Source organism: Monodelphis domestica, chromosome 2 (genome assembly GCF_027887165.1).
Source record: "Monodelphis domestica isolate mMonDom1 chromosome 2, mMonDom1.pri, whole genome shotgun sequence".
Lineage (NCBI taxonomy): Eukaryota > Metazoa > Chordata > Mammalia > Didelphimorphia > Didelphidae > Monodelphis > Monodelphis domestica.
Window position 1 is genome coordinate 327,051,205 of NC_077228.1, and position 24,216 is coordinate 327,075,420.

The 24,216-nt window shown below is 35.8% G+C and overlaps 1 protein-coding gene across 7 annotated transcripts in view; it reads right to left on the bottom strand.

Annotated features, from left to right (window-relative positions):
- The window catches only part of FILIP1 (filamin A interacting protein 1), a 351,039-nt gene that overhangs the window by 83,000 nt on the left and 243,823 nt on the right, over window positions 1-24,216 (bottom strand). For all 7 annotated transcript variants that reach the window (XM_007484213.3, XM_007484212.3, XM_056818507.1 and 4 more), the window contains 2 exons: window positions 21,135-21,308; window positions 16,764-16,942 (listed from right to left, as the gene is read on the bottom strand). In XM_007484213.3, coding sequence (XP_007484275.1) covers window positions 16,764-16,942; window positions 21,135-21,308 — 353 coding nt within the window. The remainder of the gene's footprint in view (window positions 1-16,763; window positions 16,943-21,134; window positions 21,309-24,216) is intronic.

A 24,216-nucleotide genomic window follows, 5' to 3' on the forward strand; every position in this document is an offset into this window, starting at 1 on the left:
CTAAGATCATATCCATTACTGGATCAGGAAAGATATTTGTTGTTTGGTCATTTGGGTAAATGATTGAGATTTAGCATTTAATTAAAATTTATGTATATTTAAATTCTCACATATTGAGTTTACATAAAATGAAGTCCTGCTGTACTTTATATATCTTGTTTAAATTATCTTCCCAACAACCCTGTAAGAGAGGTAATATAAATTTTATTTATTATCCTTATTTTGCAGACAAGAAAACTGTGGCTTGGAAAATTGATTTATGCCATTTATCTAGGATCAAATAACTAGCTAAGTGGAAGAACTGGTATTCAACTCCAAATCCAGAGCCCCTTTTACTTTATCATGGAAAAAGCAAAAAGACACTTTGAGAAAAAGAACATTGGAACCTAAGAGGAATGAGTTAAAACTGGATTAATTTGGGGGTAGCTAGGAGGCACAGTGGATAAACCACTAGACCTGGATTCAGAAGGACCTAGGTTCAAAGATAGCCTCAGACAGTTCCTAGCTGTGTAATCCTGAGCAAGTCACTTGACCCCAATTACCTAGCCCTTCTATCTTTACTAAGACAGAAAGTAAGTGTTTTTTTAAAAGACTACATGAATTTTGATTTCTGAATCATTTTTATTTTTTAAAATAAAGACATACTCAGAAACTGAACATGATCTAAAAAAGATTTTCTATCCAATGCCTGAATCATTTTGCCTTGAACATGAAGCACCCAACCTTTGATTAGCCTTTTCTGTTCAAACTTCTCACCCCCATTGAGGTCTTTCCAAACACCAGCATTCCTTAACAAAGCACAACCCTCAGTCAAGGAGGAGGATAAGAGCAGCCCCCAAACATACTATGAACACCACATTCACAAGTTCCAGCCTCCTGCTCTTGAGCCTAGGATTTGTAATGCAAATCCAAGTGCCTTCTTCTCCTCTTTAAAAAAAAAAAAAGAAAAGAAAAAAGAAAGGAAAAAAAGGCAGAGGAGAGAAGGGTTTCAGCCATTTACCAGGGAGGCCTCAGAAACTGCACACTTCCAGTCTTTTCATATCCTTATTTTTTGTTAGCACACTGAATTGTGCATGGGCAGCATTCACATGCTCCATAATTGGGTGACAAATGGCTGCCAGTCTTGAGCAGTACCCCCTGGTAGTGTTCTTCCCAGCAGGACAATCTCACTTCTTATTTTTCAATCTTTGGCTAGCTTCATAATGCCAAAACAGCTGGTCCCCTTGCTGCGAAAAATAAGTCCGAGTTGTTTGGAATTGGGAACACAAAGGAGACAGAACACTGATAGAATTTTTTTCTACCCAGTTGTTCCAGCATCATGGAAACAACAACCATATATATATATATATATATATATATATATATATATATGTGTATACACACACACACATGCAACCAGAACATATGTAACAGTAACACTTTCCATTTGTGTAAATCAACAAAAGATTTTTCTGAGTTTGTATTAACAGATGGAAGAATGCATCAATTGTGGATTATGATCCATTAAAAACCCACTAACTACTGAAGAACTAAAAGTCTGGCATTTCATGGCTTATAACAATTTCCTTGCCCATGTGTTTGGCTCCATTATAACACTTGCTGGATGCAAATTTGCTTGTGGTTCTCTAGAAAGACTATCACTCTAGGTATCCGAATTGCAAATTATTTCCCAATTCTTTTTAAGACATTCACTGCAATTCTTTAAAAACATTTCACTCTAAGCCAAACTCCAAGGGCTGGCTATCTTTTTTTTTCTTTCTCTTTTAATTTACCAGAGTTATCTTTTGCCTATTTGAGAATACTCAAATATACTTTATAGACCTGTTTGGATATAGAGGCATGCTCATATATGATAAAGGTTTTAAACCATAAATAATAAGAGAAAACTAAGACCTCTTTCTCTTCCAAACAATATACTTTTTATAGCACTTGTATACACACACACACACACACACACACACACACACACACACACAGACCCCTCAAACACCTTCATCTGACAAGTTTGTTTAAACAACTATCTTTGTTCCCTTTCATTCTTTTTTAAAGCAGCTTATTCCATACAGTTGTTACAGAAAAAAAAAATGTTTATTATTCTCTTGGCCTTTGTTAAAGTTTATCCAAGCTGCATTTAAGTTTTTCTTTTTTTCAGGATATAAAAGATGCCAAGTATCTTCTTTTTATTTTTTCAGCATTATTAACATTTATGACTATACAAAGCTGTAGAAATATAGAGAGAAATACAATTTGAACAAAAAAAACATGATGTCATCTTTTTTTTTCCTAAAGGATTCACATGCATTTAGCACATATTTGACTTCTCATAAAATTTTATGTCTCCTCTCTTCATAGTATATTACTATGTTCTTTTCTCCTGGGAAAAGACTTTCTAATAAAAGCATATATACAAAAGCCATGTTTTACCATTCAAAATAGTTTTCTTTTCATTACACGAGTTTAGTGATTTGCTCTCATTTAGAAAATTCTAAATAATTTTTCTTCATAGAAATCAAAGAATGTGAATGGTGGAATCTCCTGAGAATCTCTGATCTAGTTATACCAGAGACAGGAAAGGATTCAGACAAAAACTCCTAACTATATAGAGGTGGTAAGCAAATCCATAGAACCACAAACAAAAGGGCAGCATTTATAAGAAAAGTGCACCAAAAAAGGAGCCCAGTGGGCAAGAAATCCATTCCCTTGCAAGTCAAGCCAATCCCAAGACATATTTAAGACTAGTAGTCCTACTCCTTTTAAGCAAATATATTTTAGAAAACATTGCCATTTTAGAAGGAAAATCCTTGAAGTTCAACATTGGAGTTTTTTTACAGGAAATCAACAACAAAATATATTCCTCCTGGGTTTTAGTATTTCCAAATCCAATAGTTTTGTCAGTAACTCCTTGAATTAAAGTTCCCAGTCTATTCCAGTAATTCTTCCTTCCTAGCCAAATTCCCTTATTTAAGCGTTGCAATTCCCTGCCATGGGTTAACGTCACTCATTGACCAAGTAGAAGCCTGAAAACAAGGTTATGAGTTCTAAAACTTGGTCTGCTATTAAATTTCTGTGAGGTCTCAAGCAAGTCACTGAACTTTTTTAGTATCATTTTTTTTGCTTCTTCTTTGAGAAAAAATCATTACAAGAGATTCAAAGTTTTTGCAAATAGTAAATCTGTTAAAGTACTAGGCCCAAATGGAATTCAGTAATTACCTGCTGACTAGAATTTTCCCATTGATTTTTTTTTGAAATTATTACTTACATTCTGCTTCATAACTCTTTAGTAAATATGCAGAACTGTTTTTTAGTAAGTGCTCAGCAAATATAAGTAAATTTCTTCCTTAGGTATCTTATTGTCCTTACTAAGGAGCTCCTTACAGATTTTACTGACAAAATAGAAGCCATTCTTCACCAATTTTCTCTTTTCTCCAATTCTGTATCTCAAAATCCTTTTACAAAACCACCTGCACCCCAAATTTTTCTTCCTTTCCACCAGTTTATGATGAAAAGAAAATCCTTCTCCTTGCCAAAGTCAATTTTTCTTTTCATATCCTTGAGCCCATTCCTTCCCATCTTCTGTAGCATTTTGTTCCAATAATCATCCCTCCTCTCTTTCAATTTTTCATTTCTCCCTATATACTGGCCACAAAAATTCCCTGGCCTCTCTGTTCTTTTTAATAGACTTTACAATCCCTCAAGGTATAACCCTATATTTCTTCTCTCTTCTCTCAAGAGTTCATAATTCAATTCTTGAAAAAAATCCATGGTATATGAATATATACAAGTAAATATGTAGAATGTAGTAAATGAGTTGGATTCAGAAAAACTTGAGACTTGAGTAACTTATTACAGAGCAAATTGAGCAAAACCAGCAGAATAATTTGTACAGTTAACATAATAATGTAAGAGAAAACAACTTGAAAGATTTAAGAATCAATACAATGAACAATAATGACTCCAGATGACTGATTATCAAACATGCTTCCAACTTCTTGCCAGAAAGGTGATGGACTAGAGATATAGAATGTATATTCAGAACAGAACCCATTATCTTTCCCCCTAAGTCCACTCTTCTTCTAAACTTCCCCATTTCTGTTGAAGCACCATTATTCTTCACCCACTAGTGAATGGGAGTGGATTAGTACCATTACATAAAGCATATAGCACAGATACTTTGTGGGAATGGGCTGAAAGAGTCCGAGTACTAACACAAACTCATTTTCCTAACTTCCCTTCCAATATTTTTTGAATGAAGTTGGAGAATCATAGCCTCTCTGGGATAGCATTTTCCCTTCCCTTGGGCATCCTAGCCTGTGAAGCAGCCTGGTATCCCAAAACTGTCTTCTTTCTACCCATGCAAAATAGTCTACCACACTTTCAAATCTGATTCTCCAATAGATGCCCAGACTCTGGGACCAGGTCCAGAGTTCTGAACCTGGAATCATAGGATCTAAATTCAAATCCTGACTGTCACTTTCTGTACAAGGTCTTGAGGAATTTTAAGAAGTTAAGAAAGGGTAAAAAACAGAGGCAATGGTGTCATTAGGAAGATGTGTCCCTACCAACCTTCTAGCAGTGATTGAGGTACCTTTGCCTATCATTAACTCTCCTCATCCCACCCCATCCCCGCCCCAGCCTAAAGAGCCTCATTCTCTGTACACCAATCATGTGTAGAGGAAGGAGAGACTCTTCCTACCCAATCTGGTGCCTGGGCTCTCTCCTCTACCCAGGCAGCCAAATACACTGAAAGGCAGACTTGTGACTCTGACTGTCAGAATGGAGAAGAGGCAAGTCATGAGACCAGAATTCAGATTCTTTACCCATTTCTAGTCTAAGCTAGAGCTACAGTAAACCTTGAGATATATAACCCAGAGAAACAAAAGTTCTTTGGGAGGTCCTCAAATATTGTTAAGAGTGTAAAGTGGCATCAATTCCAAGACAGAAGGTTAAATTTAAAAATTATAATGCAATAGAACAAGATAATGTTCGTATGTGTTTTTGTAAATCAATAGTGACCAGAAGGGACCCTTATAAACAGTTTAGCGGTCCCTGTTTCAATTTCAGTTTGATACTACTGCTCTACAGCACACACTCCCTCAACCAATTATTCCCCAAACAATCATGTATTGAAGTTGTCAGGTATTGGTAAATGAAAAGAAAAGCCAATATATCAGAAGAACTGAATAATTCCTGAAAATCAGAAGATAGATTTTGCTTTTGGTCATTGCCAGGAGTGTTCATTAATATTCATCCTGGCACCTCTCACTGTTTATTCTCAGAACATTAACATTTCCAGTTCTTCCACATTCTGTGTCATTGTTTGGACAGAATAGGATGGAAATAAGCCATTGATAGAGCAAAAGCAGAAATAAAAGAGGATTAAATGATGCCAGACCATCTTAAAGAGATTCATCTGATAGGGTCACAAGGCCTCAGCTGATTGATTTTATTTATCAATGTGTTAGAATTGTTTGTCACAGGGGCTCCAACAACAGCCATTTGGAAGTCAGTTTTGTACAGCAAAAGAGTTCTGAACCTAGAATTATGAGATCTAAGTTCAAATCCTTGGGCAAACCCTTAAACTTTTTGGTTCTCAATTTCCTCATCTGTCTAATGATAGGGTTGAATTAGATAACCTCTAAGGTATCTTCCAGGGTAGGTAAATGACACAATGGATGGGGTCCTTTGCCTGAAGTCAGAAAAACTCATCTTCCTGAGTTCAAATCCAGCCTCAGATACTTATTAGTCATGTGATCCTGGGTAAGTCACTTAACCCTGTTTGCCTCAGTTTCATCATCTGTTAAATGAGATGGAGAAGGAAATGACAAACCACCCCTGGTATCTATGGCAAGAAAACTCCAGACAGGGTCATGACAAATTGAACACTCTTGAAAAATGACTAAACAATAAAGTCTCTTTCAGTGTGGTTTCATCAAGCCTATATACTATACACAAGTCTATATACTTCCTATTTCAGTCTCTATGTTTGTTTTCTTACAATCTTACACAATCAGTAAACTTTATACAACATATCAAGTAAAGAGGTGAATTATTCAGGTAGTTCTAAGTGGATAATTTTCTTGAATCCATTAAATTTGTCTAAAACAATAGTAGCCTTGGGAAAATGACAATGAGCTCTGCCTATGAGCAGGGGAAATTGCCAGGCTTCAATATTTGTTCATTTTGTAAATACTTGCGGTCTGAGTGCAAGTGAAAAGCTTTCTTCTTGGGAAGGTCTAGATTCCTATAAAGTACAAATGGCACCAGCTTATCTTGAATCTTACCTCTCACTCTTCCTTCCTTTATCCCTGCTCAGAGGTCAAAGAAACAAAGGAACATGCTTCCTGAGGAAAGTTCTGGCCCTGCTTTCTTGAGGAAAGGGACTTTGAGGAAGAAGGGTGAGAGGGCTTCATAACAAAAGAAGAACACAAAGGATGGGGAACCTGGGAAGCTCAGGACCCACTCCTACTTAGAAAGGCCCCTCTCCTTATTCCTTTTAGATTGGCTTTGCAGGTGATGCCGGTCACAGAATTACATCACCGGAGGAGCAGCCAGGAGTCTCTGGATGCCAGGATGACTGAAACGGAGAGGAATGTATTATCACAGAACACTGAGAAACTGGCCAAATAACATTCCTTGCTGGGGGTGCTGGGATAAGGGGAAAAAGAGGAGATAACTTTGCATGAATAGGGAAAGAAAGCTCCTGGGTCAGTATCCTGCCAGCTCCTTTAAGTAGATCTAATTATGATCACGTACCTCACAAAAAAGGCTTTAACCCAGACTGAGCTGAATTCCCAGGGTGCAGTTTTAAAAGGGCAGCATAAAGCCTTCCTTTGACCTTTGATGAAAAAATGCTAAATGCTGTACCAGCCCTGGGAGTTTAGACTAACTGCTCTTGGTGAGAAGAGCTGTATTCATTTCCTCAAATTACAAGGAAATAAATGCCTAAATTCTCCACTTAAACATTGAGTGTCTTCTTCATAGGACAGGACTAGTTACATTTTATTAGGCTACAAGCATCTGTAATGTCACTGAACGGTGATCAAAGTGCAGTGGATAACAAATTACAAAGGCAACAATAATAATGGTAATAATGAAGTAGTGTGGATGGTCTCCAAGAAAGTCCTATTGAATGTTGACCCATACTTTAAACTTTAAAGTTTTAACTTGAACTTTTAGCTTTTTAACTTAAACTTAAAGCTGTAAAGTTTAAAGTCTCACTCAAATACTTCCTCATCCAAGAAGCCTAATCACTGTGGATGGCCTTTTCTTTCAGATTATATGTGACCTCTTTCCTGTGTCTCTCTAATTAACTAAGATCTATCTATATTTATATTTATATCTATATCTATATCTATCTCCATCTCTATATCTGTCTGTCTGTCTTTTTATCTGTCTATCTGTCTGTCTGTCTATCTATCTATCTATCTACCTGTGGTGTAGAGAACAGAGACCCTGGATGTGAATCCTACCTCAAACACTTACTACTGGGTGATTACTGGCAAATTGCTTTCTGGGGATTAATTATCTCATCTATAAAATAAGAATGTGGGACTCTAATGAACTCTAAGATCTCTTCCAACTCAAGTCCATGATCATAAAGTAAGAATTTGATAAATGTTTACTAAATGTTTATTTATAAAACCTTGCATCCATGTTGCATGATGTCATGGAAGTGGTGACCCTGGATTCTCAAAGGCAGTGCCAAATAAATACAAGCCCTACCAGGGCCCACCAACCTGGAAAGGATTGAAGTATGTGACTAATGATGGGCTGAGTCCTAAGACAGGAGAGGATTGTCATTAGGAGACCGATCACCAGCAGGTGAATTTTTGGGACACCAAATGCTCATGAAGAATATGTGCATGATGCTCATCTGTCTCCTAATGAGCCATGGAGGGTGTGTGATCTGCACCTCTAGAAGGAATACATATGTGGAGGAAATTGTGAAAGCTTGCTGGTACTAAAATAGAGTAAGAATACTGGATTAGGAGTCAAGAGACTTGGGATGTAATCTATTTCTGTCACCTAATTAGCTTCGTGATGTGACCTGAAGTGAACGAGTGAATGAATGAATGAAAAAGTATTTAAGTTACTATGTGCTAGGCACTGCACTAAGAACTAAGGTTACAAATAAAGCAAGCTAAACAGTACCTCATCTCCAAGAGCTGCCATTTATAGAGGAAGACCACATATAAGGAGGAGTCTTGGAAAAGAGGAGGCAGTAAGATATGCGCATCACAATTTGGAAATGGCTGTGAAGTACCATGGGGAAATAAGGTGAAAGTTCATTTATCAGAGCCCAGGATCCCAACCACTCTGATCCTCAGTTTCCCCAGTTATAAAATATATATATTTTAAAACCCTTACCTTCCATCTTGGAGTCAATACTGTGTATTGGCTCCAAGGCAGAAGAGTGGTAAGGGCTAGGCAATGGGGGTTAAGTGACTTGCCCAAGGTCACACACCCAGTTTTAAAATAAAGACAATCTCACCTACTCTACTTTTCCCAAAGGATTGGGTATCCATTGAGATCATCTTTTAAAAGCCTTAAAAAAAAAAAAAACCTAAGTATTCTCTAGAAAGGAATGGTACTAATAATGATACTAATGAAGGCCATTTGGGAGATGCAATGGTTAGAATGCATAAAGAAACAGCCTGGTATAGAACAAAAATATTGGATAAAACCCTAGTGCAAAAATATCAATAATATGGAAATAGGTCTTGATCAACGATACATGTAAAACCTAGTGGAAGTGTGCATTGGCAATGGGGACGGGGGCGGGGAGGAGGTAAGGGGGAAAAGGAGGGGAGGGAAAGAATATGAATCATGTAACCATGTAACTGTGTAACCATGGAAAAATGTTCTAAGTTAATAAATTAAATAAAATTTTTCAATAAAAAACAAAGAAAACAACAGAAAATATGGTTTGAAGGGTCCAATAGGCAACTGGTAATAAGGGACTAAAGCATAGGGGAGAAACTGAGGCTAGATACATAAATCTGTGAATCATCTGCACAGAGATAATACTGTCTGTGCTTCACCCCCAGTTGGTTTGAAAATCCCCTGAAGGTACCAAAAGAACATTTTAAAAAAGATTGGGTAAAGAGATAGAAGAAGTGAATTCCAGTCCTAGTTCTTTCACTTATCAGATCTGCAAGGCAAGAGTAATTCACGTAACCTCTCTCAGCCTTAGTTTCTTCAAATGTCAAATGCTGGTATTACTTGCTTTATATAATAATAGCTCACATTACTATAGGATTTTGGAGTTCATTAAACCACAATACTGTGAGTTAGGTAATGGACTATTATTATTCCCAATTTACAAAGGGGAGATTGAAATTCTGAGAAGTTAAATTACTTGCTTATATTCATACTTCCAGACAGTGTCTGAGAAGGGATTCAAATCCAGATTGTCTTACCAGTTTTCTGATTCTTATGGCCCAGTAAGCTTGAATATCCTTTCTAAATATCTCAAAGAAATGTGGGGCATGATATCTCCCCACAATACAGTCAAAACAGGGTTGGAGTTCTGCTTATGCGTGGCCATTATTTTTTTGAGTTGTCTTTTCCCTTGATTTTTTTTTCCATTTCTAGGCACCAGAAGGAAAAAAAGAAAAAGAAGGTATTGAGAATAACTGTTTAGGGAGGTTATCATAAAATTAATTGTCTGGGGCAGCTAGGGAGCACAGTGGATAGAGTGCAGGCCTGGAGTCTGAAGGATCTGGTTTCAAATCCGACTTCAGACCACTTCCTAGAGGTAGTGATCCTGGACAAGTCACTTAACCGCAATTGTTTAGCCCTTGCTGTTCTTCTGTCTTGGAACTGATACTAAGGCACAAGGTAGGGTTTTTAAAAATTAGTTAATTACATAAAATAAAATTAGTTCTCTAAGACTGAACAATGAGGAGGCCAGTTGAAAAGAGTCATCACGCTTTGCAAAACACTATTAGGCGTCAGAAGTAGATGTAAGAAACAAGTCAGAGGAGATGCTGGGACTGTGATTCATCTCAGTGAAGGTATATTATACTGCAAAACTTTGTCTAGCTGCACCCCTGCCTCCCTGACAGAATATAAGCCTATTGAGAGTAGGAATTGCTTTTTCTTCTTCTTTCCTTTTTTCTTTTTTTAAAAATAGAATTTGTGTCTCCAGCACCCAGAAGAGTGCCAGGCTCATAATTGGTGCTTAGTAAATGTTCATTGCTTGATAACCAGAGTAACACTGGAGAGCCAATGCAAGAATTTAATTGTATTTCATCCAGAGAGTGGGAAGCAAATGCAGCAGGCTAAGCCAAAGACTAACTTCAATACCCAAATGTTTTAGGACTAAATCCTTTACCAATAGCAGTCTTTGGCTATGAACAGATAACACCAGGACCTTAAGACTTGGTTGGACAGTTGGGATTTCAGAGCTCATTAGATCTGCTATCTGGGAGAGTAGTAATGTTGACATTCGTCATTTCATTTTGACTGTGGTAGTCTAAATAAAAGTGTTGGGATTTCAGATTGTCTAAGAGTAGTCCTGAAACTTTGATCTCATTCTGTCCCATGTTCATCTGACTTCTGCTCAAGTAAAATAGACTCCACTCTATATGAGTGTGTAATCCATTTGGGTCATGCAAAATTGGAAAAGGAATTCTAGCCAGGTCCCAATTAAAGCAAATAATGAACTCTCCTAAAGTAGTCGCATTATTTGAATTTGCACTACATATTTCCATTGGACTGGAAATAATGACCATATTTTACATAATTGTAACTTCAAATAGTGCAGATTTGTATACATGAGACCATTTCTAGGGAGTCATTCTTTATACTTATTGAGACCCAACTATAGAATTTCAGTAATATGGGAGCTGAAACATGAAAGTTTATGAATTATTACAGTTGTTTATATTCTAGACATAAATCTAGGTTGAAGCACAAAAAAAAGGGAAATCGGGAAATCCCAAGACCCAGGCACATATGCACATGTGCAAAAGGATTTTAGGACATAGAATGGCTAGTTCCTGCTTATTATGTCGTGAGGAAAGTGTCTATAGCTTTCCCTCCCCTATACTGCATTAGCTGGGGGAGTACATAGGAAATTCCAAACACTGATTAAAAAAAAAAAGCAGGAGGAGGGAAAAATAGGTAGAGATCGCTATAAAATAGCTTAGTGCAATTGGGATTAGAAGAACCTATTTGTTTTACTTTTTTTACTTTGAATTACACCCACATTAAAATGTGGTGTGTGCCATATGCTACCTGCCAAAATTCTTTGGAATTATAGGGGAAAGAAAAATTGGGAGCAAACTATTCCAAAAGAATGAGGGCTGAGCCAAGATAATTGCAGCAATTATTATCTCAATGTGAATTAATATTAATACTAAAGGCAGTTACATAGTAATGTGGATAGAGTGTGAATCTGGAGTCAGGAAGACTCTTTTTTCTGAGTTCAAATCTGGCCTCAGACACTTCCTAGCTTTGTGACCCTGGGAAAGTGAATTCATCCTGTTTGCCTCAGTTTCCCCATATGTAAGGTGGACTGGAGAAGGAAATAGCAAACCATGCTAGTGTTTTTGCTAAGAAACTCCCAAATAGGGTCACTATGAGTCAGAAATGATTGAAAAAAATGATGACAATATTAATGCTAATATTCATTTTGAGAAGACTTCAGATGAAATGCAAAAGATTGGCTATAGAGTCAACCTTGGAGTCAGTAAGACTTGGGTTCATGTTACATCTCTGATACAAATTAATTGTGTGACCCTGGGAAAGTCATTTAACCCCTCAATATCCCCAAAAAACATGACTATAAATGGTATAATAGTCCCTAAGCTACATTCTCATGAGATGTTTCCTCCCCTAACACCTTCTCCACAATGAAAAAATCGATCCAGACCAAATAAAAATGGCTTAGACATGAATTTGGAAAATAGCATAGAGGAAGAAAAGAGGAAGGAAGGTACTTTCAGCCAATGACAGCAAGAGTAAAAAGAGCTAGTAGCTAATGGAAGAAATAGCTTAGCTTTTGAGCACCCATTTAGTGACCATTGGGAATACTATAAGCCAAGGGAATGTTACACATCAACAGATGTGTAGGACCTGGAAAGAAGAGCCCAAACTCTGGATCACCCCAAGGCCTCTTCGATTTTAAAATTGTCTTCCAATATATTAAAGGTAGACAGAATCAAGCCAAGCATTACATTAACAGGAAATGAAATCTTCCTCACTTCAATTTCCAACCACTGCTCCCAGTTCTTGGTCCAAAAACAAGTCAAATTTCTCTTCTAAATGATATCTCTTCAAAAAACTTGGAAAAAGTTATCATGTCTCCTCTAATTCTTCTCTTGTCCAGCTTAGTCACTCCCAATTTCTTCAACCTATCCTCATATACTATAGTCTGGAGTTCATTTATCATCCTAACTTTCTTTGAAATTATGATCTTTTCCCTTTCTTTTCTGTAAGCACTTCAGTTTTCTATACCCATGAATAAATTTCATCTTACTAGGTATGTTAAAGTTTTCTATTTATATTTGCATCCTAATTCTGTCAATAAATATATTGACTAGGTTTTGTGAATGTGATCTTAAAAGTCAATAAATAAGCCTTCTAAATTTCACCTAAGTCACTAATAAAAAATTTAAGCAGCACAGGGCTAACATTGGGGAATTTAACTAGAGACTTCCCTCTTTTTAGGTTGACATCAATCCATTAATCATTCTTCTTTGGATCTGCAGCTTGAGTTTTATTGTTCACTCAACCAGTTCTGAATCTAATTAATTTTATCATCTAGTTCACATTTCTCCATCATGTCCAAAAATATCTCATGAGAAACTTTGTCAGTTCCTTTGCTGAAATCCAGGTATGTGGTATGCTGTGTACCTACATACAGTTCCCTGGATTTTTCAGTCCAATAACCATGGCAAAAAAGGGCATGAGATTTGTTTGTCATGATCATTTTTTTTTAAAGCCTTGGTTGACTTTTATACAGAAGGCCCATTTCCCAGCTATGAGGGAAAGGGTAATGTTAAAGCTGGAAAAGCCAAATAAAAATATAAGCATATAACAAGATCCTTGTGGGATAAGAATTGTATAAAAGCAGAAGACCTGGCATCAACTCCTACATCTGCTACTGGCCAACCATGTAACCTCAGTCAAATTATTTACCCTTTATATGCCTCAATTCCCTCATTTGCAAAATCATAGAAATTATTAGATATGAACTACCTGACTTATAGAAAACCTAAAGAGAATGTAGTTTCATGGCCTATGCCTGATGAACCCATCCTGACACTCACTAATCATTGCTTATCTTTCTTTTTTCTTTCTTTCTTTTTTTTAAACCCTTACCTTTTGTCTTAGAATCAATACTATGTAGTGGTTCTAAGGCAGAAGAGTAGTAAGGGCTAAGCAAAGGGGGTTAAATGACTTTCCCAGGGTCACAGAGCTGGGAAGTGTCTGAGGCCAGATTTGAACTCAGGAATTCCTGTCCCTGGACCAACTCTCAATCCATTGAGCCACCCAACTGCCCCACCTTTTTATCCTTATCTTTCTAAATGCTCAAAAACCATCCCCTTAAATGCCCATCGATTTAAGAATGGCTGAACAAATTGCAGTATATGGTTGTGATGGAATATTATTGTGCTGAAAGGAATGAAAAAGGGAAGGTTTTTTTAGGAAAAAATCTGAGAAGGCACAAGCTAATGCAAAGTAAGCAGAATCAGAACATTGCATACAATAACAGAAATATTTTTAGCAATTCTGATCAATACAATGATCCATGACAATGCCAAAAGACACATGATGAAAAATGCTATGCACCTCCAGAGAGAGAACCAATGAACTCTGAATGTACATTGAATTATATTTTTTCCACTTCATTTTTCTTCATTTATTTTTCTTGCAACATGTTTAAGGTGGAAATATGTTTTGCATGTTTCCATATGTAGAAAGTATTGTATTTCTTGCCTTTTCAGATGATGGGAGAGAGGAGAGAGGGAGGGAGAAAATTTGGAACTGAAAATAAATATTTCTTAAATCTCCTATATAATGTAGTTTAAAACTGGGTCAAGAACTGGGTCCAGCTCATTTGCTTATAATTTAAAGGCTCCATCCTCTCTCTTCTTTTGAAAATCAAAACATTTGCCCCTTTCTAATCCTGTAGTCTTGCCCCAGATTCTTTGAAATCACAATCAGTGGTGTGACCATTATGACTGTCAATTCTTTCATTGTCCCCACATGTCATTTATCCAAGTCTGCTGATTTGAATTCATTGGGGAAAGTGGAGGTGGACTCTTACTATCTTCTTCACTTATCTAGTAAGCCTATGTGGTATAGAAGAAAGTAGATTAGAATTAGATCCAGAAAACCTGAGATCTGAAATGAATTAACTATCACTTATTAGGCCACTCACTTGTACTCTTCCATTCTCATTTTCCCCTACCTTTAATATGGGATAATAACATTTTCATTATCTAATTTATTGTGTCATTATAAGGAAAGCCTTTTTAAGACCCTGAAACTGTAGAAATATAAAGAGTATTAAAATTATTTGAGCAGTTTTAAATAGGATAACCAGAAAAGGTCATTCCACTTATACCTCTCTTTTTATTTTTTTCATCCAATTGGGATTGGACTAAACCTGTCATTTCTTGGAAATAGGAACTCTATTTTTTTTTTTTTTAGTGTCTACCATCTATGAAGATAGGCTTCTCTCTACAACTATTTTCTTAAAGAATTGCTCTGGGCATTGAGAAGTTAAGATCTGAATAACACAAACTAGTACACATCAGCAGTGGACCTTAAACTCAAATCTTCCTCGGTCCACAACTGCCTTTTCATCCACTATCCAGGAAACAGTCAACTACAGCAGGAGGGTCAAATCTGGCCTGTTGTTTGTTTTAATATCAACAGAGATCTAAGAATGGATTTTACTTTTTAAAATATAATACAACTTTATTTTAAAATGTAAAAACTCTTCTTCCCAGCTCACAAAAATGGACTATGGGCTATAGTTTGCTGACTCCTGCATGTCATTCTTTATTTTCCTCTCCCCCATATATCAAATTTAAATTGTTATGGTTTCATGATATTTATTTCAAAATCAAAAGAAAAAATCAAAGGCTGTGTCTTTGTCATTAATAGAAATCCCAGATATTTGCCTAATACATTATAATTGTTATGAATAATTCAAAATTTAACTTACATCACTACTTCAAAAAGACTTTAGTTATTATATGTTCTGCTAGATATATCATGTCATGAATTTATTTTTATGTCTTGAGAACTTATTTAAATTTATTTCAATGTAAATGGTTTCTTTTCTAATCCTTTGTATTTTACTTTATTTTTTAAAAAAGTATTCTGAGAAGTATTCATCAGACTGTTAACACATGCAAAAATAAAAAGTAAGAGACCCTAGTGTAGAAAAATGAGAGTTTAGAGAGCAAGTAGTTGACTCAGATGATTGAGAGCCAGGCCTAAAGATGAGAGGTCCTGACCATAAATCTGGCTTCAGACACTAGCTGTGTGATCCTAGATAAGTCACTTAACACCCATTGCCTAACCTTTATTCTCTTCTGCCTTGAAATCAATACACTGTCTTGGTTCTAAGATGAAAGAAAAGGACTTTTTTTTAAAGATAAAGAAAGAAAAATGAGAGTTTTCACATTATAGGTAGTTGCTTCAAATGAAATAAAGATGGAAATCTTCACTACTTCTCTGAGAATACCCTCTGGTGATGGGAATAAAAGTCAAGAACTGCTGAGTTCTTGATGCAAAGTGAAGTAACCAGAACTAGGCAAACATTATACACAGTAACTGAAATATTATGGAATAATCAAATGTGATAGGCTTTGCTACTAATAGCAATACAATGATCCAGGACAATTCTGAAGGACTTATGAAAAAGAATGCTGTTTATATATACCTTCACAGGAAGAACTGCTGGAGTCAAAAAGCAGATCAAAGCATGTGATTTATCACATTTATTTGGATATATGTTTTGGGGTTTTGGTTCTATACAATGATTTGCTTACCAAAATGAATAATATAGAAATATGCTTTATATGATAATATATGTATAACCCAGATTTAATTGCTTGTCATCTCTGGGAGAGAGGAAGGAAGAAAGGAGGGAGACAATATGGATTATATGACTTTGAAAAATCTAAGTGGAAATTTGTTATTAAAATTTTTAAATAAATAAAAAGAATTGTTGAGTTCTATGAGTTTTACAAATCATGGAAGACAAATACTATCTATCCAATCAAGCAGTAGCAAGAGGATTCTTCTAAAGTTTTCAAAGTATCAATTCCCTGGTAAATTTAAGATGTTGCTTTAACTCACTAGATGTCCATGTGGAGAAGAGAAAATAGGATATTATTGCAAGTAATATGTAATAAATTCAGAGCTCTTTAAAACGCAGGAGGGTGACTTCTCAAATGCAGATTGATGGCTCCAAAGGTCCTTTTTTTCTACCCATATGATTTAATATATTTTTCTTTGTGGATAGTATATAGTAGTAAGCATTTTCTACTGATATGTACACACATAACCATTACTGAAATGGGCTTCTGCTTTTCCCAGCAATAGCTTACATTTATGTTCTATAACTGCAAGCATCATTGGGAGGGAAGGTGTCCAGGGTGTCATTATATAGAAGGAACCATAGTTAAAGTGTCGTTAAAAGAACTTAGACTGACATTCAAAAACTAGGATTCCCAAACTCTTCAGAGTCCAAGAATGGATCCAACTGTCAAACTCATTCTTGGGAAGGGGATTACCTTTCACGTTCCTGTTCCAGGAGGTTGGTGAAGTCATCACTTTTGTTCATGTAATCTGTATGCTTGTGCTTCTCGTTTTCTAGTTCATAAACAGTACGCCTGTGGCACTTCTCTGCCAATAGGAGCTGTTCCAACATGCGCCGATAGGTTTCTCTTTGTTTTTCTTCAAGTCTATCCAACTGGATAAGCAAAAGAGTGGAAAATCTCAATATTTCTTTGCATTTGTATGCCATTTTAAATGTTTTGTATTCCACTAATAATTAAGTCAAGAAAAAGCAAGCTCAGGAATTTTTGCCTTTCCTTTCCTATATCATCATTTGTTCCATCTCTATTGGATTTATAGGTTTACAGATTTAGAGCAAGACAGGACAATAGTAGTAGTTCTCTAGTCCACACTCCTCATCTTACAAATGAAGAAACTGAGAAGTGTATTGATTAAGACTTGCCAAGTTTACAAAAGTAATAAGTGGCAGAGAGTCAACACTCAAACTTCACCCTCTATCTTCAAACCTGACTCTTCCCTGCACCACACAATAGAAAGCAGAGTAATAACCATATCTTTTTTTTTTAATTTGGAGGAATAATAGTTCTTTTATAGATACATGATTCTTAAAAGTTTGGAAAAGAAACTCTTCCATTGACTTATTGATTACTATAAAGTCATTATATCAAGTAATGCTAAAGGCAACATCCCTCTTGATCTCCGAGTAGGAATTCACCATGGACATGTGCCATACTTTCTCTCTAGAAAGTAGTCCACATCATCAAAATCCTTTCTTAAAGGCCTGTCTACTTCTCTATCATTTAAGACAGAGTTTTGAAGGAACCATGGTCCTTAAAATAGGATCAATCTAGTCCAGAAGGCATTTATCAGAGTATTGACTTCAAAATTTTTCTCAAAAATCTAATAATGGGGCAGTGAGAATGCTCAGTGGATAGAGAGCCAGGCCTGGATTTGAACTCATGTCTTCCTGACTCCAGGTCTAGTGCTCTATCCATTGCACCCACAGTGTGAAAGAAGCTAGGCTTCTTCCACAATAGTCAAATCTTGATGGACAATTTCTATGGGGTCTTTCATATATTTTCTTGTTTGATTACAAAAGATATTGTTCCTACTTCTCTGATATTTCCTATCCAAAGTTCCACTGCCATGTCCTAGAGACAATTGATCAGAGATGCCTTTGATTAACCATAAATGTGCTGCTATAGATAGTGACTGGAAATGAACAAGATATTTAGCTGTCAAAGCCTAACATACTTTAATTGTTTTTTGATAGCTGAGTAATTTTTAGAGTGATAAAAGGACTGTCAAACCAAGAGCTCTCCATAGTCAAGAGTCTTTCCACGTATAAGAAACTTCCTCAAAAAGACTATCTCCTGATCCCTCTTTAAAATGTAAACTGTCTTTCAACATTTTGGGGGATATCAGAATGTTATAAAAGCCAAGAATGCTACAGCATTCCTGTATATTTTACATTTTGGTTCCTTAATGACCTGGGTAAAACCTCAAGCCTAATTTTCTCATCTAAAAATTTAACTATCTAGAAGAAGAGTTATTGTTAAGATGACTGCTGTCATTTAGTAAAATTAATTTTAAAAAATAATTAAAAAGGGGGAAGCTGGGTAGCTCAGTGGATTAAGAGTCAGGCCTAGAGATGGGGGGGTCCTAGGTTCAAATCTGAACTCAGACACTTCCCAGCTGTGTGACCCTGGGCAAGTCAGTTAATCCCCTTTGCCTACTCCTTCCCACTCTTCTGGCTTAAAATCAATACACAGTATTGATTCCAAAACAGAAGGCAAGGTTTAAAAAATGATAATAATAATAAAATGTTTAATAAGGTCTTGTAACACAAAGTTGCCTAGAAAAAGAAGAGGAAAGAGGATGCAATATGATTCACATTTATAAAACCCTTTTGTATTTATAACATATTTTAAAAAACAAAATCCACTTTGATCCTTTTTAAGGTGAAGAATGCAGAGGTGAAGTTACCCCTGTTTTATAGATGGGGAAGTTGAGACTCAAAAGAGTTCAAGTAACTTCCCCATTGATTACACTCTGCCATAGGCTACCATGCTGTTTTTACATGAGGGATTTAGTTAGTATAGGAAAGAGTTTTCTTTGGCTTAGGATTGTTACGAAGGGCTTTAAAGGGGACTATGGAATATCACTTGCAGAGTTCCTTTTAAAAATAAGAGAGATTCTGTCATCTTCTGGGATAAATCAAGTGTGGTCTAATCTGAATATCAGGACCAGGTCCTTTAAAGATCAACATTTTTGTGATTCTCTGACTTTCTGTACCAAAAGAATATCACATAATGTCTACTTCATATAATCAATAATCATTTCATAAGATTCACTAAGAAGAATTTTTGAAGCATAATTTTTTTTTAAAACCACTTTTTCATGATGGCTATAATTTAGGTTAGTCCATGGTATCCTTGGAAATTGTATATCTATTCAGATGTTTCAGTGCTTGAAAAAAAATGTATTCTTTGTATAAAACATAATTAGAGCCAAACACTTATTTCTTTACTTTATTTTGTTATTTAAATAATATTTTATTTTTCACCAAATACATGTAAAAAGAATTTCTAAACATTTTTTTTAAATTTGAGTTCCAAATTCTTTCCTTCTTTCCTACTCTCCATCTCTGAGACCTTCAGCAATCTAATATAGATTTTTATATATATTTCTTTACTGTAGAAATTAAAAATTATGAGATTATCTGCCCATTGTTATTTTATGAAGGCCTTCTGGAACAATTCTTTTTTTCTTTCAGAACTGCCATACTGACAGTCTGGAAAGCAGCCCAAAATTAAGAGAGTAAGCTGTAGCCTTCTTTTTGTTTCTTATATCTCTTATAAGGGGCAGCATTGGGTAGAACATTGTCCTCAAGTCAGGAAGACTTAATTCTACATTGCAACTGAAACTTATGACCTTTTGGCATGTCATCTCCAGCAATGTTCCCAAGACTATAATAAAATCTGCTAAGAAGATGCCGATCTATATTGATCCAGGGAGTTTTCTTAACAGCAGCTCCCTGATTTGTTTGAATCAGAGGTTTAAACAAAAAGTCTATATATTTTTCAATTCCCCTCACTAAATTAAGATCTGAGAAATTTCCTTGACTTGGTCACTTAATGTTTCACTCTCTTATTCAGCTCTAAAGTTCATCATAAGAGAGATAGCTAGATGACTTAATGGATAAAGAGCCAAGTCTAGAGATGGGAGGTCTCGGGTTCAAATTTGACCTCAGAAATTTTCAACCTATGTAACCCTGGACAAGTCATATAAAACAATTATCTTGCCCTTACTGCTCTTTTGCTTTGGAACCAATACTTAGCATTAATTCTAAGATAGAAGGTAAGGGCTTAAAAATTTTTTTTTAAGTTCATCATAATAGTCACTTAACCCTCATTGCCTAGACCTTACCACTCTTCTGCCTTGGGACCAATATATAGTATTGACTAAAACATATAAGATAAGGGTTTAAAAATAAATAAATGAAAATAAAGTTAATCGTAAGAGCTTACCATCAAGAAAAATATCTTCTAATATAATTCTATTGGAAATAATGGATAAAAATCCCAAGATATCTCTTTTCCAGGTAAAGGCCTTGGGATTGGTTTTACTCATGGAGGTTTCATCTTATTTTCATCATCATAATCAGATTCTAATAATGACTGAAACACCACCTACCCAAATGATAAAGCTCATTAAAATGTTTGCCTGCCAATTTGATGATAGCCAGTAATCTCAACACTAAAACCATCCAACACATAGCATTCTATTTTCATCCCCACCATCACTTGCTTAGGAGAGGAACAGAATACATAAAACAAAATGTTTTAGGCCAGATATAATAATCTTATGGAAGGTAGGGAGAGAAAGACGATGATCATTTTGAAATACTTCTTCAAATACTTATAATACAACTGGGTTTTATCTTCCAAAAATAATGTTACTTTCATCTTACATTATTCTTTTTTTTTTTGCCTGACCTGTGTTTTCATCAGAGTAGGCAGCTTCTGGTTAGGAACTCATTCTACCAATTCAAATTAGCACATGTTCTTATTCTAATTGTCTTGGAGAACTGCCTGAAAGACTTGCTTGAGGTCACACAGACAGGATGTGACCTGAACCCAGATTATTCCTGATTCTGGCGCCAGCTCTCTAGCTACTATGTATGTTCCCACTCAATTTTTTACTAGGGAATTAAATTAAGAATACTGGTACTAACTTATTAAAACCAAAATCTGTGAAAAGTAGTTTGAAAATTACCCCATCTCAGATCCCATCCCAGATGACTCTGCAATCACCACCACCACTCCCACCACTCCCACTTCCATCATTATCATCATCATCATTACCTCTGAAATTGGTTTCTCATATACATCTTCTCCTATGGACTTTTCTTGGGCAAGGATGGCATCTCTGTGAAGAACTCGGAGGACATTCTCAGGTGCTGCAGATCCATAGTGTGCCTCTAAAACTTCAGGTTTGGTTTTTTCTGTCTTCAGCATGTGGATCACATCTTCCCTGGCCTGCAGTATTACAGGGGAGTAAAGTCAGCAAGGTGGCAATCAGAATTATAGAGGTCTGCTAAAGGGACACTGCTAATCACATCAGCCCTATTGTCTCTGGAAAATGCACTAAGCATTGCCTTCTGTCTTATTTTACCATGAATTTTGATATCTGTTTGCCAAAAGGAGATTAATAAGCAGAGACTCTACATCAGGTTGCTAGGAAGCGCGCCCAAGCATAAGAGGATCTGTGCTAATATTAAACTACACAGAAATTGCTTTTGTCTGGAAGATGATAAATCAAGGAGGGGTTGGGACTAATCCCACAACTATCCACTTTTAGTGCATTTTGAAGTCAATGGACAAGCTATAGTTTCCTATTTATATTATTTGAAAGTGGAAAAACAATGGCCCTGATTAGGTAGCTGGAGATTCTGATTGGAAATAAAGCAAGACATTAGGGACCATAGTTCAATATACCATACTTTTATGGAAGCTGAAAAATTCCTAGAATGATATAGGGCTACCATACCAAGACTCCTTCAGGGACACTAGTTACATTTCACATATTAGAAAAAATTTCCATATACATACATATATGTATATATTATATATGTTTATATATCTAGTCTCAGTTTCCCCCTTAAAATATATTCACTTTCCAATATATTTTCTAGATATTCATGACAAAGATCCAGAAGTACCTCTGTACTTTCCTCACTCTGAATTCCCCAGTGACCTTAAGAAACCATTCATCCTCTATAAACTCAACTAACTTGAAGAGGAATGGCAAGTTCTGCAGACTGTCTTCTTAAAAACTTTGATGGATTCTTACTGGATAGTTTGTGGAAAACATAAGATTTATAGATTTTACACCATAGTGACTAAGACCAACATGACAAAAAGTTGAAATATTATTTTAAGCACTTTGTTATGGGCCTCATTGTGTAGCTATCATTTTATATAAACCTAACAACACTAAGCCCACTGTCAATAGTGAATATATTGCCTTGCTTTCCCTGTTGGGTTTATGAGGTTGAACTATCCATACACATTCTCTCTATGCATAGCTAATAGCATACATCTTATAGAATCATTGAATTTTGGAGGTGGAAGAATAATATCATAAATGAAGAACTAGAAGGGACTACAGAGAATATCTGATCCAAACTCCTCATTTTCCAAATAATGAAATTGGAAGTCGAGGAGATTAGGTGACATGACCAAGATCACAAAAGTGATGAATGATTTGACATTCCTTTTTTATTTAAATTTTGAGTTCCAAATTTTCTCCCTCCCTCAAGTCCTCTGATCCCTCTTCTCTTCTTGAGATGGTAAGCAATCTGATACAGATTTTACATGTGCAATCATGCAAGACATTTTCCCACATGTCAACAAAGCAAAACAAAGAAAAAATGAAATATAATGTTTTTGGTCTGCAATCAAATTCCAGCATTTCTTTCTCTTGGATTGGCATTTTTTATCATGAGTCTCTGAGTTTATCTTGAATCACTGTACTGTTGAGAATAACTAGGTCATTCATAGTTGTTCATCAAAAAATATTGCTGTTACTGGGTATAATATTCTTCTGCTTCTCCTCACTTTACTTTGCATCAGTTCATATAAATATTTCCAGGTTTTTCCAAAATCATCCTGCTCATCATTTCTTATAGCAAAATAGTATTTCATTACAATCATATACCATAACTTGTTCAGCCATCCCAAAATTGGACATTCCCTCAATTTCCAATTCCTGGCTACCACACACACACAAAAAGCTTCTTTAAATATTTTTGTACAAATAGGTCCTTCTCTCTCTCTCTCTCTCTCTCTCTCTCTCTCTCTCTCTCTCTCTCTCTCTCTCTCTCTCTCTCTCTCTCTCTCTCATCTCTTTGGGATACAGGCCTACTAGTAGTATTGCTGAGTCAAAGGGTATACACAGTTTTAGAGCCCTTTAGACATATTTCCAAATTGCTTCCCAAAATGGTTCGATCTGATCAATGTGTATGATGTGAAATCAGGTCCTCTAATTTTCATTATAGGAAAATAAATGAAACATACCTAGAGCTAATGCAAGAGACATTAAAAGATCATAAAGTCCAATACCTTCATTTCACACATAGGAAAGCATGAGCCTGGAAAAGTAAAATGGCTTGACCAAACTTACACAGACTGTAAAAGACACAAAGGGGATTCAAATTCAAGGTTTCTGACTCTTAAGTCACATATTATTACCATTGCTCTATGCTTGGTTGTTGAGGGAAGGAAAGAGAATAAGCATTTATATAGTCCCTACTATGTGCAAGGAACTCTGTTAGATGCTTCTTTTTTTCCTATATAAAATTGTTTTATTTGATCCTCACAACAATCCTGAGAGGTAGGTGCTAATATTGTCCCCATTTTATAGTTGAGGAAACTGAGGCAAACACAGGTTAAAGGACTTTGCCCAGGATCACATAGGCTGGATTTGAATTCAAGTCTTCTTCACTCCAGGCCCAGTACTCTATTCACTGTAATACCAATTGCCTGCATATGTTGAGATAACCTTTTCTCCTCATGCTGCAACTAGTCATGATGACTAGTATAGATTTTGCTACAGTTATGATAATAAACATATAATACAATTTGTCTCTCCTGATTTATATTGCTTGCATCCCATATTCCTTAAGTCCCTAAATTAATCCACAAATGGATGAGATGTCTGTAAGGTACCTAGCACAGTGCCATGGATATAGCAGGCACTTTTTTTAAAGTCTCTTAACTCCTCTGAGAGTCAGATTTCTTCAGGGTATAACTGAGATAATAATGAGATAATGCAAAGATTAAGATGCTATATAATTAGTAGCAATTATAATCATTATTCTTCTTACAATATCAACCTTCCTATCACCATTACCACCAATTATCCCGATCCAAGCAATAGACCTTC